The following is a 12058-nucleotide window of genomic DNA, read 5'->3' as shown; positions in this document are numbered from 1 at the left end:
TGATATTTATTCTTGTACGTTTAAATGTAGTTTAATTAATAAAAAATGTTACATGTTTAGCATTATATTGCTTTATATTATTATTATCAGGAGAAGAATAATAAGAAATAAGTAGATTATTAACATTTAGTAGATTTATTCACAATCTTTAAATAAACATTTTAAATTGATCAACAACTCCAATATACATCCTAAAGAAAACATGTTTATAATTCAAGGCGCTATAAACTAGAAAATATAATATTAATTATATTGTACTCATAAATGCTGAATACTGAATCATTAAAAAAAATATTTTAAGATTCTTAATAAAGTTCTTTAATCGCATTCTGGATAAAATTGAGTAAGCTCTTTAGCAATTTTTTGGGCTAATTCCATAGAAGACGCGCATAAAACTCTTCTACTCATGAGGTCAAACGGTCCACCTGTTGATGACAACTAAATAAATTTACTGTGAAAACAGTACTTTTTATGTACAGAATGTTCAAAATGTCCTAAACCCCTATATAACATAAGAATGAAGTATTTCTGAAAAAGCTATTTTATATAAAAGTCATAAGGTTCTATCTACTAGTCTTATCGATCGATCTTATATACTATCATACAAGATATGTGAAGGCCACTTTAAGTTTTCTAAAGAAAACACCTATAATTTGTATTGCATATTTTAGTAACTTATTTCAAGAACTCTCCAAAACACTATGTAAATGTATATACCACCTAAGCCAGGCATGTGCAAGATATTTTGATAAGTAATTCTAAATAGGCATGGATTATCTTAAAGCGAGATGCACGACCGATATGCCTACACACGTGTATTCGGTGACCTATCTTTAATTTCAGATCAACGCATCTCGTAAACGCTTAAATTTCAACGGTACATGTTGGATTTTGGAAAGGTCTCAGTCAGTCTGTGTGTGTGTGTGTGTGTGTGTGTATTAATACATCCAACAAAAATATATCATTCAATTAACAAATTTAAAGTGGCTTTCATATACTCTTCACGACATTCAAAGTCAAATTTGTATGATTAGTAGATAGATGGATTTAAGACCTAAAATTTTAGTATAAAACATTTTATTTTTAACGTTTAATTCTGAAGTTATTTCAGAGGTTCGAGATTTTTTAAACACCTTGCATAATAGAAATCAGACGATAATTATTTACCAGCCGGGTCAATAGTAACACCTCCAGCTTCCCTAACTATCAAATCAAGCGCTGCTATATCCCAGCAATGAATACCAAATTCGTAATAAATTTCCGCAGCCCCAAGGGCTACCATACACCCGTTTAAAGCTGCAGAACCAAGACATCGTATCCTAAAATATATAAAATCTTATTAAGTTAATTATGCTTCTCTCTCATTTGCTCATTGTTATAAATAATTTTACCCGTGAACAAGTGGTGTCAGATGCGTTACATTTTTTAAAACTGCATCCATTTTTGCTGGATCTCTACTGGTTCCAAATTCGATCATTACTAATGCTTTAGCTAGTTCTGTTAATAAAAACGAATGGTATGAATGAACATTTTTGAACTTAATTAAAAATTTGAATTTATGAATTACATCAGTGTTCGGCAACTGGGTCTCCTAAGCAACCTTGGAGAATTAAAAGGATTGTTTGAATGATCCATTTATCGAACACTGATTAAGATTAATTAAATTTGTGTGTACTTGAATTGTAAGATATTTAAAATTTCCACCTTTTTCAGTAGAAACTTTGATCGGACCTCCGTTCAGAAAAGCTCCTTTTCCTCTTCTAGCAGTAAACAGCTGTTCTATAAATGGGTTATACACTATTCCAATTTCTGTTATTTTATTCACAACTAATGCCACAGATATGCACGAGTGTGGCATACCATGAACAAAGTTCATTGTGCCATCAATTGGATCTATTATCCAAGTAGGAGTTTCGGTTAATTGAATTTTAGTACCACCAACACCCTCTTCCCCAATAAATCTGTTAAAAGAGAATATAAAAATAATTAATTAATTAGAGTTTTAACAAATTACTTTACTTGTGATCGAAATATTTTGACGAAATTCCATCGATTATGAGCTTTTCAACTTTTTGATCCCATTCAGTTACAAGATCTATATCACACGATTTTAGATTTGCTTCTCTCGATTTATAAGTTCTTTCTCTAATCATCTGTAAAAGGAGAAAAGTAAACACATTAAATACGGCTTAGCCTCCTTATTACTTTTACATAAGATTCAATACTTCAATTTTGTAAAAGACTTAAAGTATTCTTTTTCTGATAGAACGAATTTTATGTTACGAATGTTTGTATTGTAGTTTACCATCGCCAAAATTAATTCAACTTAATTTGGAGTAAATTTAGTTAAATATTTTGGAAATTAGCCTTAATGAAGTTTCCATTAATGTAAAGTAAATTAAAAATTGAATCATATAATTATCATATACTTTGAAAAATCCTAAGTTGACCTTTTACAAAAAAAATGACAAACAAACCGAAAACATAATGTTTACAAAAGTAAATAAATATCGATATGCATTATGTTATAATACATTAATTAAAAGAACGTTTAAAAAGTATCAACTAAAAAAAATATATTTAAATAAGTTAATCAAGTTTTGATGGGTATCAGGTGACTCAGTAATTTTCCGATCAACTTTCAAAGTGATCTCACTGAGCTGTGTACTACTAACTACTACTAAAAAGCTTCTTCATTGTTAGCTCAAATAGTAGAAAACCAGACTTTACTTTAGAAAAATAATTTTACCTAATGACATGACTTTACCAATCTTGTAACTTTAATTCGAAAGTTCATAATGAAAATCCAAATAAGTTTTAAGAGTAGGGAAAAAGGATAGGAAGAAAACTGATTTTCAAAAAGATCTGTTTTTACATTTACGTAAATTAAACGAATAATAATTCTTCTTCGAAATGTTCTTTTATTTTATCACAATTAATATAAAATGTAACTAGTAGTACATATAAATATCAATAATATTTAATCAATATAAAACACAGGCAATTATTACACAGAATTTAAAGAAGATATACTTACCGAGCCGGCTTCTTTTATAAGTCGCATAATATCGATATATATTTCGTCAAGATTCATCATTTTGTGGACGAGTATCTTGTGCTTTCTGGAAAACCATAAATTTACAATGACTCGAATTCAACGAATTTTTTATTTTGGTTGAGAAAAAATCAGATCAAATATAAAATAACATTCATAAATTTGTTATATTTACTCTATTGAAAACTCTTAAGGAAACACAAGAATGTATCTTCCTTATAATGCACCTCACAGTATAAATAAATATTACCACCAAATATCAACGAGACAACCGCAACTATAATTTTACTTTAATCAACATATCCTTTGGCTTAGTTAATAGTGGCTAAAACTTAGTGCAATCAGACTTCAGTTTCACTGTCAACTCCCGATTATACCGCAATCTGCACTGAACTAAACTTAATTAGATAGAATTAGACTAATATTATTAACAATATTATTTCTGATACCCAGTAGAAAGAAGTTAATATTATTTTTTGTTGGTCAGATCAGAAAATAACTAAAGAAGAGCCCCATTCATAAGGTCTGTTCTTGTTGCTTAAGCTTAGTTGCGGCCGTTGCGGGACACTAGTGACACTACAGATTGCGTCATGTGTGTTAGATTTGTGAGAAGACTAATTAAAATTCAGCTGTATGTATGTATGTAACAACATACACTGGAAAACTGACATGTAAAGTACAGAGTGAAGTTAGCCAAATGGTAAAGAATTCGATTCAATTCCCGCAGCATAGAGTAGTGGAAACTGGAAAGAGCAAGATTGAACTCCTCTACGTTCCCTGAGTTCTCTCTATAGGTATATGAATGTATGTATGTACACACATACACACTACTGTTCAAAATTGAGTCATGTATGTACATGTATAGTTTCTGCTTCCCTATATTATCCTATAGCAAAAATGCTTATCGCCAAATATAGGGTGCGTTCCGAGTGTTCCGACTGTTCCGACTTTCGAGTCACGCATACATATGCGCTCAGTAAGCACTAATTAAAGTGGTATAGTATCCGTTACGTGAACTATACTACTTTAAGTAGTTACTGGTTGTTAGTGATACAGTTCATGTTACGTGTACTATATTAATTTAATTAATTAAACTTTGGTAGGACTCGGCCTTAAATTCTATAATAAATGTGACATAAACTGTACATTCTATGCGCTTCATGCGTGATTTGGAATGCACATTGCACCCATAGATTCATGTCCTTCCCAAAGGGAAGCAGACTGCAGAACCTATATATGTACATACATGATTCAATTTTGAACAGTGCATACTACTTCGTACTTCCAAGTTCCAACACTTCCAACTAATCCAACTTCCAAGGTTACAAATTTTACAACACATTTATATATAAGGTATATGTATACTACGGAATATACGGATACAATTTACAATTCTACGATTCAACCGTATCATTTCATGTTGTGGCATTGGCATATGGTTGCGTAAAAGAAATAAAAAATATTTTAAATTGACAAGTTGAAACAATTTTGTCCAAAGTTCATAATAAGATTCATATAAATGTAATTGTACGAAATGTATAAAGTTGGAAAAAATCAGTGTTAGATTTTGGTTAGACTAGGTTTAATAAAGTCAGAAATTTGTTAAAAGCTTATTTGTAGGTACTTCACCAATATTATTATCAAAACGTGTGGTGATTAATTAGTTCCAGATGTCCACAAGATATATAAAAAAAGTATATGGCAAAGATCTCATTACGGAAAAAGATAATGAAAGTTTTACTGACTTAGAAATTCCAACAAATGGCATTAAAGCTAAATTGTTTAATGTGTATGACCTGGTATGAGTTTTTGTTTATTGTTCTAATATTAATGTATTTTTCCTTATCATTGATGGTTTTACAGTTAAATCAAAATTCGGGAAGTGAAAATGAAGAAAATGAAATTGAGCAAGAAATTGACAATGGTCCTAGTACCTCTCAAATGCATGAAGCAAAAAGTAAGAAAAAGAAAAGAAAGCACAAAAAAGTTGACAAAGATCAACAGCTGACAGATTCAAATTTAGGTGAAAACATAGATGAGATTGAGCGAACAGTAAGGGAAGTTAATAAATTATTGGGAGAACCAATGGCAAGTTGTAGCAATGAAAATCCGAATAGTTTACAGTGGGTTATTCAAAAATCAAAGGAAACTATCCTAAGTGTACAACATAAACATTTAAATCCTTATAATGAACTTAAAAGGATTTTTGGTAGTAAGACTATTCAGGCTGAACAAAGGTAATTATATGGAATCAAATGAGATATTTAAAGTTTTACTTTACTTTTATGATGAAATTTGGGTAATTTTAGTAAAAGAAGAAACAGGGGTCGTAGTAGCCACCTCAAAAAAACATGGCTGATCTCTGCTAGAGAAAGTTGGCCTCCCATTGGTAAATCAGGTTTATCAATGGCTATAGATCATAGTATGGAATCTGATGGGGACATTAAATATTTTGTTTATGAACACAGTCCATCTTATAGGCAAATGCAGATAAAATTTTTACAAGCAGTTGAAAGCTTGAATCCAGAAAATGTTACTGTAAGCTAAATATTAAATGAAACCAATTTTATTATAATTAAAAATATTTAATAATCTATTAATTTTTCAGAATATAATTAATACTCACTACTATCATGTAGATGCCTTGCTTCAATTGGCTGAACTTTGTAAACTTGGTGAAGATTTGCCAATGGCTGCAGAATTTACAGAAAAAGCATTATATTGTTTGGAATGTGCATTCCATCCATTATTTAATATGACCACAGCTCAATGCAGATTGGATTATAGAAAACAACAAAATCGTGCTTTATATATTACACTGTTTAAGCATCTTGATTTTGTTGGTGGAAGAGCCTGCTATAGGTACATTATATTACTTGGTATTGGTTATTTTCATTTTTAATAATAATTGATTAATTATTCTTAGAACAAGTTTGGAATTTTGTAAATTACTCCTGTCTCTTGATCCGGATGGAGATCCATTAGCAGTGGTCTTATGTTTAGATTTCTATGCTTTAAGATCTAGGGAATATGAATGGTTCATTCAATATTGTGACTTATGGGATAAAACAAGGAATCTAACACAATTGCCAAATATTGCATATAGTTTAGCATTAGCCCACTTTTATTTAGGCAACAAAGAAACATCTGATGAATTGTTGCAAAACGCGCTTATTATGTTTCCAGGGGTTCTTATACCACTACTTGAAAAATGCTGTATTCAACCTGATTCAAAGGTAATTTTATATACTTAATATTTTACTAATATTGTTTATACAAAAACGTTAATGACAATGTTCTTGCAGGTTCTAGGTCATAATTATTTTAATAGTACTGCTAAAGCTACAACATCTTCACTTTTGGAGAAATTGCAAGATCTTTATACAATTCGTAGTTTTCATTTATGGAAAGAAGCAAGCATTTTACCCTGGCTGGAAAGAGGAGTAAACTCTGTTTTGTCTCGAGTTGATGCAAAAGATGATTATGTCAAATATTGCCAAGTAAAGCGAAGTAAACGTTATCAAGGAAAATTACCAAGGAATATTTTAAGGCACATTTTATTAGCAGATATTAAAGAACTTGCAATTACTGCAAATGAGGTATACCATAATATTAACAGTAAGAGTATCAACAGTAGACATTATATTAAGCTTTATTTTTAATAGGCGCAAAGTGATGGGCCGGTCTTATCACACGATCCATTCCCACCGTCAGATACCATTGATATATACGTCAGGCCTGTGGCAAATCCTAGGGCTATTCAAAACAACTCTAATTTATTCTCACTATTTTTCTCTTCCCTCTTTACAGATATTGATGGGGACGTTGTTGCTGCGGCCTATAATACGGCAGCCGCTGCTTTAAATGCTTTAAATTTGTTGTAAGATTCAAAAAAGTATTATTGTTAGTAAGAAATATTACTAAATATCATAAAGTAATATAATAAAATCTTTTAGTGATGAAAATGACGAAGAACAACAGCAACAACAACACGAGTAGAATTTTCCATGAGATAAAAGATACTGGCTCTACTCCAATGATGAAATAAAGTTGATAAAATTTGCTGTACTTCTCAGATGCAGTAATAGCTGATCTATTTGATTTTTAGATTATTATGCAGAGTAAAACTTAGTGAAAAATATTATTACTTAAACTTATTTCATGGGCATAATTACCAGAGCATAATTTATATCAATGATAACATCTTTATAAGTTTCGTTAGAAAATGTACATAATCCATCATTGTGGAAAAATTATATTATGTAGAGCATTATGCTTTTGATGTACAATATGACGTATGTAAAAATAAACTCAAATTTTAAAAGAATACATAAAATTTGGTAGACAAAAATCTTATACAAATCAAAAACTAAAGGAAACAAAAAAACATTAAAATTCTGTAAAAAGAACTATTATTTTTTAAATACATTTTTATATTTACAAATCTAATGACATGATTTTTCTAATTAAACGCAAGTTTGTTTTGTGTACTTGCTATTCAATGAGTATGATAACATACGTATGTGCGCTTTTAATGTTGCAACCTTATTAATGCAAAACTCTTTTTATTAACTTATACATCATACGAGATACTTATTGACTTTTTATTTCCGGGATCTTATGAAATGTTAAAAACTCCTTTTTTCAGAGTTTTTATATTTTATACCATACTATGAAAAACAGGGTTGTAACGACAGATTCCTGGGCCATATTCCTGATAAGCTTTCTTAGTGTGACAAACAGAGTAAAATCCTGGATCACTTGCTAATAATGCACCACCATACCATACTGCACAACGTTGCTTATGATGTGATATTACACGCACGTCGATTGGCTTTGGCTAAATGAAGCAATTTTTTAATTAAACATTGAAATGTTTAAGTTTTATTCAAATTTTTATGTTTTACCGTAATGTGTCCACTGCTCAAAACTTCGCTTAATTTTAAACGAGCATCAACAACACGTTTAATATCACGTTGCAATCTTCTTCCAAAGTCTTTAAACATAGTTGAACCTCCTGATAAAACAATATTATCATACAGTGGCCTCCTTACATCTATGGGACAATTTTGAATGACATCATCTACCACATCACTGAGAGGTGTTGTAAAATCTGGGTTAGAGAACTAAAAATGGAAAACTCTAAGTTACACAAAATTAAATGTTAAAGTGAAAAGTGTCAACTTCATTTACCTCTGGATGAAAAAATATTTCTGGACCTAGAAACCTTTCATACCCAACATCAACTACAAAAGGTTGTTTTGTTATACTATTGATTCCTTCATGTTTTTTTATTTTAGTAGAATCACTATCATATTTAGCAAATTCCTTTGCAATATCTGGACATATATAACAATATTTCTCTTTAATAGCTTTTGCAGTCTCTAGTGATTGTTCAGGAGGTATTCCTACTTCTCTTTCTCGCAATAAGCTTTGAATAAAATAAGTAATGTCACGTCCAGCAATAGGTATATGCTTGATGCAGCTTCCTATCACAAAACCTTCAGCCTAAATAACCAAAATTAATTCATTTTATCCCTAAATAAAGTTTTAGATTCAAAACATTAAATTCAAACTTACTACAGGAATTACATGAGTAACTCCATCTCCACTATCTACTACTACTCCTGTAAATGTGCGCTCTTCTATAGATTTTGTTGTCCAGGATGCTGCTAAAGCCAGGACTGCTTGCACAGCTATGTACAATCCTGGTACATTAAACGATTCAAACATTATCTCGGCTGTGTATTCTCTGTTTTCTGGTGTATTTAGAGGTGGTTCAGTCAACAAAAAGTAGTGATCTTCAGGCTCAGCTCTTAAGTATTTAAAAATACATTGTTGAAGGAACTTTTCCATTAAGTCCCAATCTTCAACTAGTCCATGACGAACTGGATACTATTTAAAAAGAGATAGAAAAAAAAACATACTTATATGCAAGTTTACATAAAATAATATAAATATTTACAAACCTTAACTGAATATCCTGTGGCTTCAAAAGCCTCGTCTCCAATATAAGCATCTAAGTCTTCAACTCCTTTAGTCAGCCTTCTAGCATTATTTTCTCCTAACTTGGCAGTTTCTTTAATAGCTATTGCTGAGGGTATTGTGAGTTGTGGTTCTTTATTGCCAGCAAAACCAAGTTTTGTGTAACTATAAAAGATTATGAAAGAATAAAGTTCAAAATGTTTTATTTTAGTGGATTAAATAAAAGATATAATTAATTTCTCAGATTCACATAAGAATTGTTAGGACTACGTTTATGTTTATACAGTACACGAAATGTGATAGATAATAAGGGTTAGTCAGAGCCTCGAACAAAAAATAAAATTAAATACGAAAAATAATTCCACTTACCCTGTACCGACGTCAATTACACACGCTGGAAGTTGACCCAACATTATATTTTCGCTCATTAGAAGAAAAGTTTAAATAAAAATTCGTTTTCGGCGATCGCCAGATTTTAAACGGAATAACCACACCTCACTATGCAATAATGCACCCCACGACCCCACCTCACCAATCCACCTCCCGGCACTCACGGCAGTGACCCATTCAGAATCAAAGATCAAAGAGAATTAGATTGGATAGGATTTGCTGCCAGAACCAAAAGCACCAGACAGCCAGAATGCCCAGAATGGTAGCGTACAACCCATGCAACTGACGTATTGGTGGCTCATCAGCAGAGACAACTGTGAGGAAGGGATGCGATGTATATTATTGGCTATTACTCTTAGATCCTACAACTTTATCCAATAATAGTAACTTAAAAAAAAAACTCATAAAGCTCACACCGTTCTCTGCTTTTGCCAAGTCTGTTGAAAGGAATATTTAGACATTGGATTAAACCTGCACGCTATTTATGACTTCTCATTGGTCAAAATTTTGCAAATAAACACAGAAACAAACTTATGATTAATCAGAAATCATAAATTACTAGGTTTAATATCTAAATATCTTATTCCTTTCAATTGTATCCACACTGAAAATAAAAAGTGGTAGTAACAACTTCCTACTCGTAGGTAGCATTCAGCAGAGGTAGCAGCTCAGTAACGTTACCAGATTTCTTTTTAAACTTCTACTTCTATTGGATAAAATTATAGGATCTAAGAGTAATAGCCAATAACATACACCGCTCCCTCAACATTTATCTCTGCTGAATGCTACCATAGCTAAATCTACCTTCTAGAAGATTAGTTATTTCTACTCATGAGTTTGGTAGTATTTACCGGACACTCGAGTAGATTATACCATTCTCATCAAATGAGACCAATTAAATGCTTAGAATTTTAGATACCACTCGAGCCTAATAGTAAAAACAACTCGAGTCTGAAAGTAAAAGCAACTTGAGCGCCTCTACTAGGCTCATCAAGTATTTTATTGCTCGACTCTCGAGTAGAAGTTACCACTTTTTATTTTCAGTGCAGACCCTTAAATGCTTCTGGCTGCATTCCAGTTAAAACTTCTTCCAACGCGCTCCTAAATACGGGCGTTTTTCTAACGGCGGCTGTATAGGAGATTCGTGTTAGTTGACTATAGCGCTCAGGATGATGGTATCTGAGAGCGCTGATTGGTCAATATTATGTAGTGCCAACGAAATGGTCCATTACCAATAGATGAATACGAAAAATGAGACCTATCCGCCATTTTGGAGTGGAGAAGTGTTTACAATTACATGCTAATTGTAGCAGAAAGAGGTGTGAAATGGAAGAATGTCAAATAGTGAGATTACTAAAGTAAAAATGGAAAATAATGAATGGAAAGTAAGAATATTCGAACTTTCCATGCATTATTTTCCATTTTTACTTTAGTAACCTCACTATTTGACATTTTTCCATTTCACACCTCTTTCTGCTACAACTAGTTGTAAACACTTCTCCACTCCAAAATGGCGGATGGGTCTCATTTTTCGTATTCATCTATTGGTAACGGATCATTTCATGTTGGCAACACATGATATTGACCAATCAGCGCTCTCAGAAACCATCATCCTGAGCGCTATAATCAACTAACACGAATCTCCTATATGCCGCCGTCAGCCGCCGTTAGAAAAACGCCCTGATAGATACTCCGAGATACTCCTCAGTCCTCTGTCTCCTAGCCACTCCTAGCTATACTACTAGCTAGACGTTTGGCTTCAATCTATGGTTTTGCTTCTGGCGCTGAAAGTTTAAGATATAGTAAAGTAAATTAAAGCGCTAAGCTACTGAACAATAGATACTAAAATCGAGTTTTATTAAGGGTGCAATTTTTATTTTATTTTATTCATTTCATATTCCGATATTAATATGTAAATTAAAAAAAAGCACCAAAAATTGAAGTATCTTAATGAGAGTTTCCGTTGGTCAAAATCAGAGCTGACTGAAAAGGGTATTGTCTCGACTTATCAGCTAAACTAAGCCGTTAATATAAGTGAATCATAATTTTATTATTTTAGATACTCAAACATTCAAAAAATAAACAGAAATATATTCCTGCATAGATTAAATAATTTAATTTAACCCGGGAATGAAAACTATAGTATAGTTAAGTTGTGGTGTGCTCTTGGCACTTCTACAAGATTCTCAAAAACCAGAAAATGAATTCGAATCATTTACTAGTCGGAGCAGATCTTGTAGAAGTGAGCCCCCCCACCACGACAAGGTGGCACACCGTCGGGGAGGGAGGCGGCGCCGCCTCACCTGAAACAGAAAGAAAACAAAAATAAACTTGAAAAAACGAGTATTCAACCCAAAATGTGGTAAGATCTTCAAGGAAAATATTTCCACATTTCAGATTATAATAGAGAATTTAAAGAACAGACAAAAATATAAATTTAAAAACGATAATAGTAAAAGTGAATGAAGGAGGAAAAAAAATTGTTACTTCTTTCCAGCGCTTAGTTGAGAAGCTTCCTCCTCTCGAGTGTGAATGTTAATTCACACAAAGGTCGACCAGATCATGACTGATACTCTCCTCAGTGACTAATTACCCTTACTTTCTTTGTCCCTTGGTGTGGATCCGAGT

The 12058-nt window shown here is 32.0% G+C and overlaps 3 protein-coding genes across 10 annotated transcripts; 1 reads left to right on the top strand and 2 right to left on the bottom strand.

Moving 5' to 3' along the window:
- Positions 1–116: 116 nt before the first annotated feature.
- On the bottom strand, positions 117–3780 carry LOC136773102 (inositol monophosphatase 1). Of its 5 annotated transcripts, none has more exons than XM_066726501.1 (7): positions 3306–3780; positions 3038–3122; positions 2020–2153; positions 1705–1961; positions 1392–1497; positions 1168–1319; positions 117–425 (listed from the first exon to the last, which is right to left on the bottom strand). In XM_066726501.1, exons 2-7 carry the CDS (start codon positions 3095–3097, stop codon positions 319–321), a joined length of 816 nt encoding a protein of 271 aa, XP_066582598.1. In that variant the 5' UTR covers positions 3098–3122; positions 3306–3780; the 3' UTR covers positions 117–318. The 5 variants fall into 5 exon arrangements, with proteins under 5 accessions (XP_066582598.1, XP_066582597.1, XP_066582601.1 ...); XM_066726500.1 differs by having other exon boundaries at positions 3231–3777; XM_066726504.1 differs by lacking the exons at positions 3038–3122; positions 3306–3780 and adding an exon at positions 2430–2927.
- Positions 3781–3838: 58 nt separating this feature from the next.
- On the top strand, positions 3839–7151 carry Nulp1 (Nuclear localized protein 1). Of its 4 annotated transcripts, none has more exons than XM_066726494.1 (9): positions 3839–3859; positions 4720–4854; positions 4919–5292; positions 5365–5593; positions 5664–5917; positions 5982–6291; positions 6361–6654; positions 6721–6935; positions 7012–7151. In XM_066726494.1, exons 1-9 carry the CDS (start codon positions 3854–3856, stop codon positions 7052–7054), a joined length of 1860 nt encoding a protein of 619 aa, XP_066582591.1. In that variant the 5' UTR covers positions 3839–3853; the 3' UTR covers positions 7055–7151. The 4 variants fall into 4 exon arrangements, with proteins under 4 accessions (XP_066582591.1, XP_066582593.1, XP_066582594.1 ...); XM_066726496.1 differs by having other exon boundaries at positions 3843–3863; XM_066726497.1 differs by lacking the exon at positions 3839–3859 and adding an exon at positions 4267–4408.
- On the bottom strand, positions 7012–9795 carry Arp3 (Actin-related protein 3). The gene is made up of 6 exons (XM_066726499.1): positions 9410–9795; positions 9025–9205; positions 8636–8950; positions 8249–8563; positions 7963–8181; positions 7012–7895 (listed from the first exon to the last, which is right to left on the bottom strand). Exons 1-6 carry the CDS (start codon positions 9466–9468, stop codon positions 7716–7718), a joined length of 1269 nt encoding a protein of 422 aa, XP_066582596.1. The 5' UTR covers positions 9469–9795; the 3' UTR covers positions 7012–7715.
- Positions 9796–12058: the final 2263 nt, after the last annotated feature.

Source organism: Prorops nasuta, unplaced genomic scaffold (assembly GCF_024137725.1).
Source record: "Prorops nasuta isolate Cenicafe-Biocafe unplaced genomic scaffold, Cenicafe_Pnas_1.2 PNAS00004, whole genome shotgun sequence".
NCBI lineage: Eukaryota > Metazoa > Arthropoda > Insecta > Hymenoptera > Bethylidae > Prorops > Prorops nasuta.
Note: the sequence above shows the minus strand (reverse complement) of the source record. Positions and strands in the feature narration are given on the sequence as shown.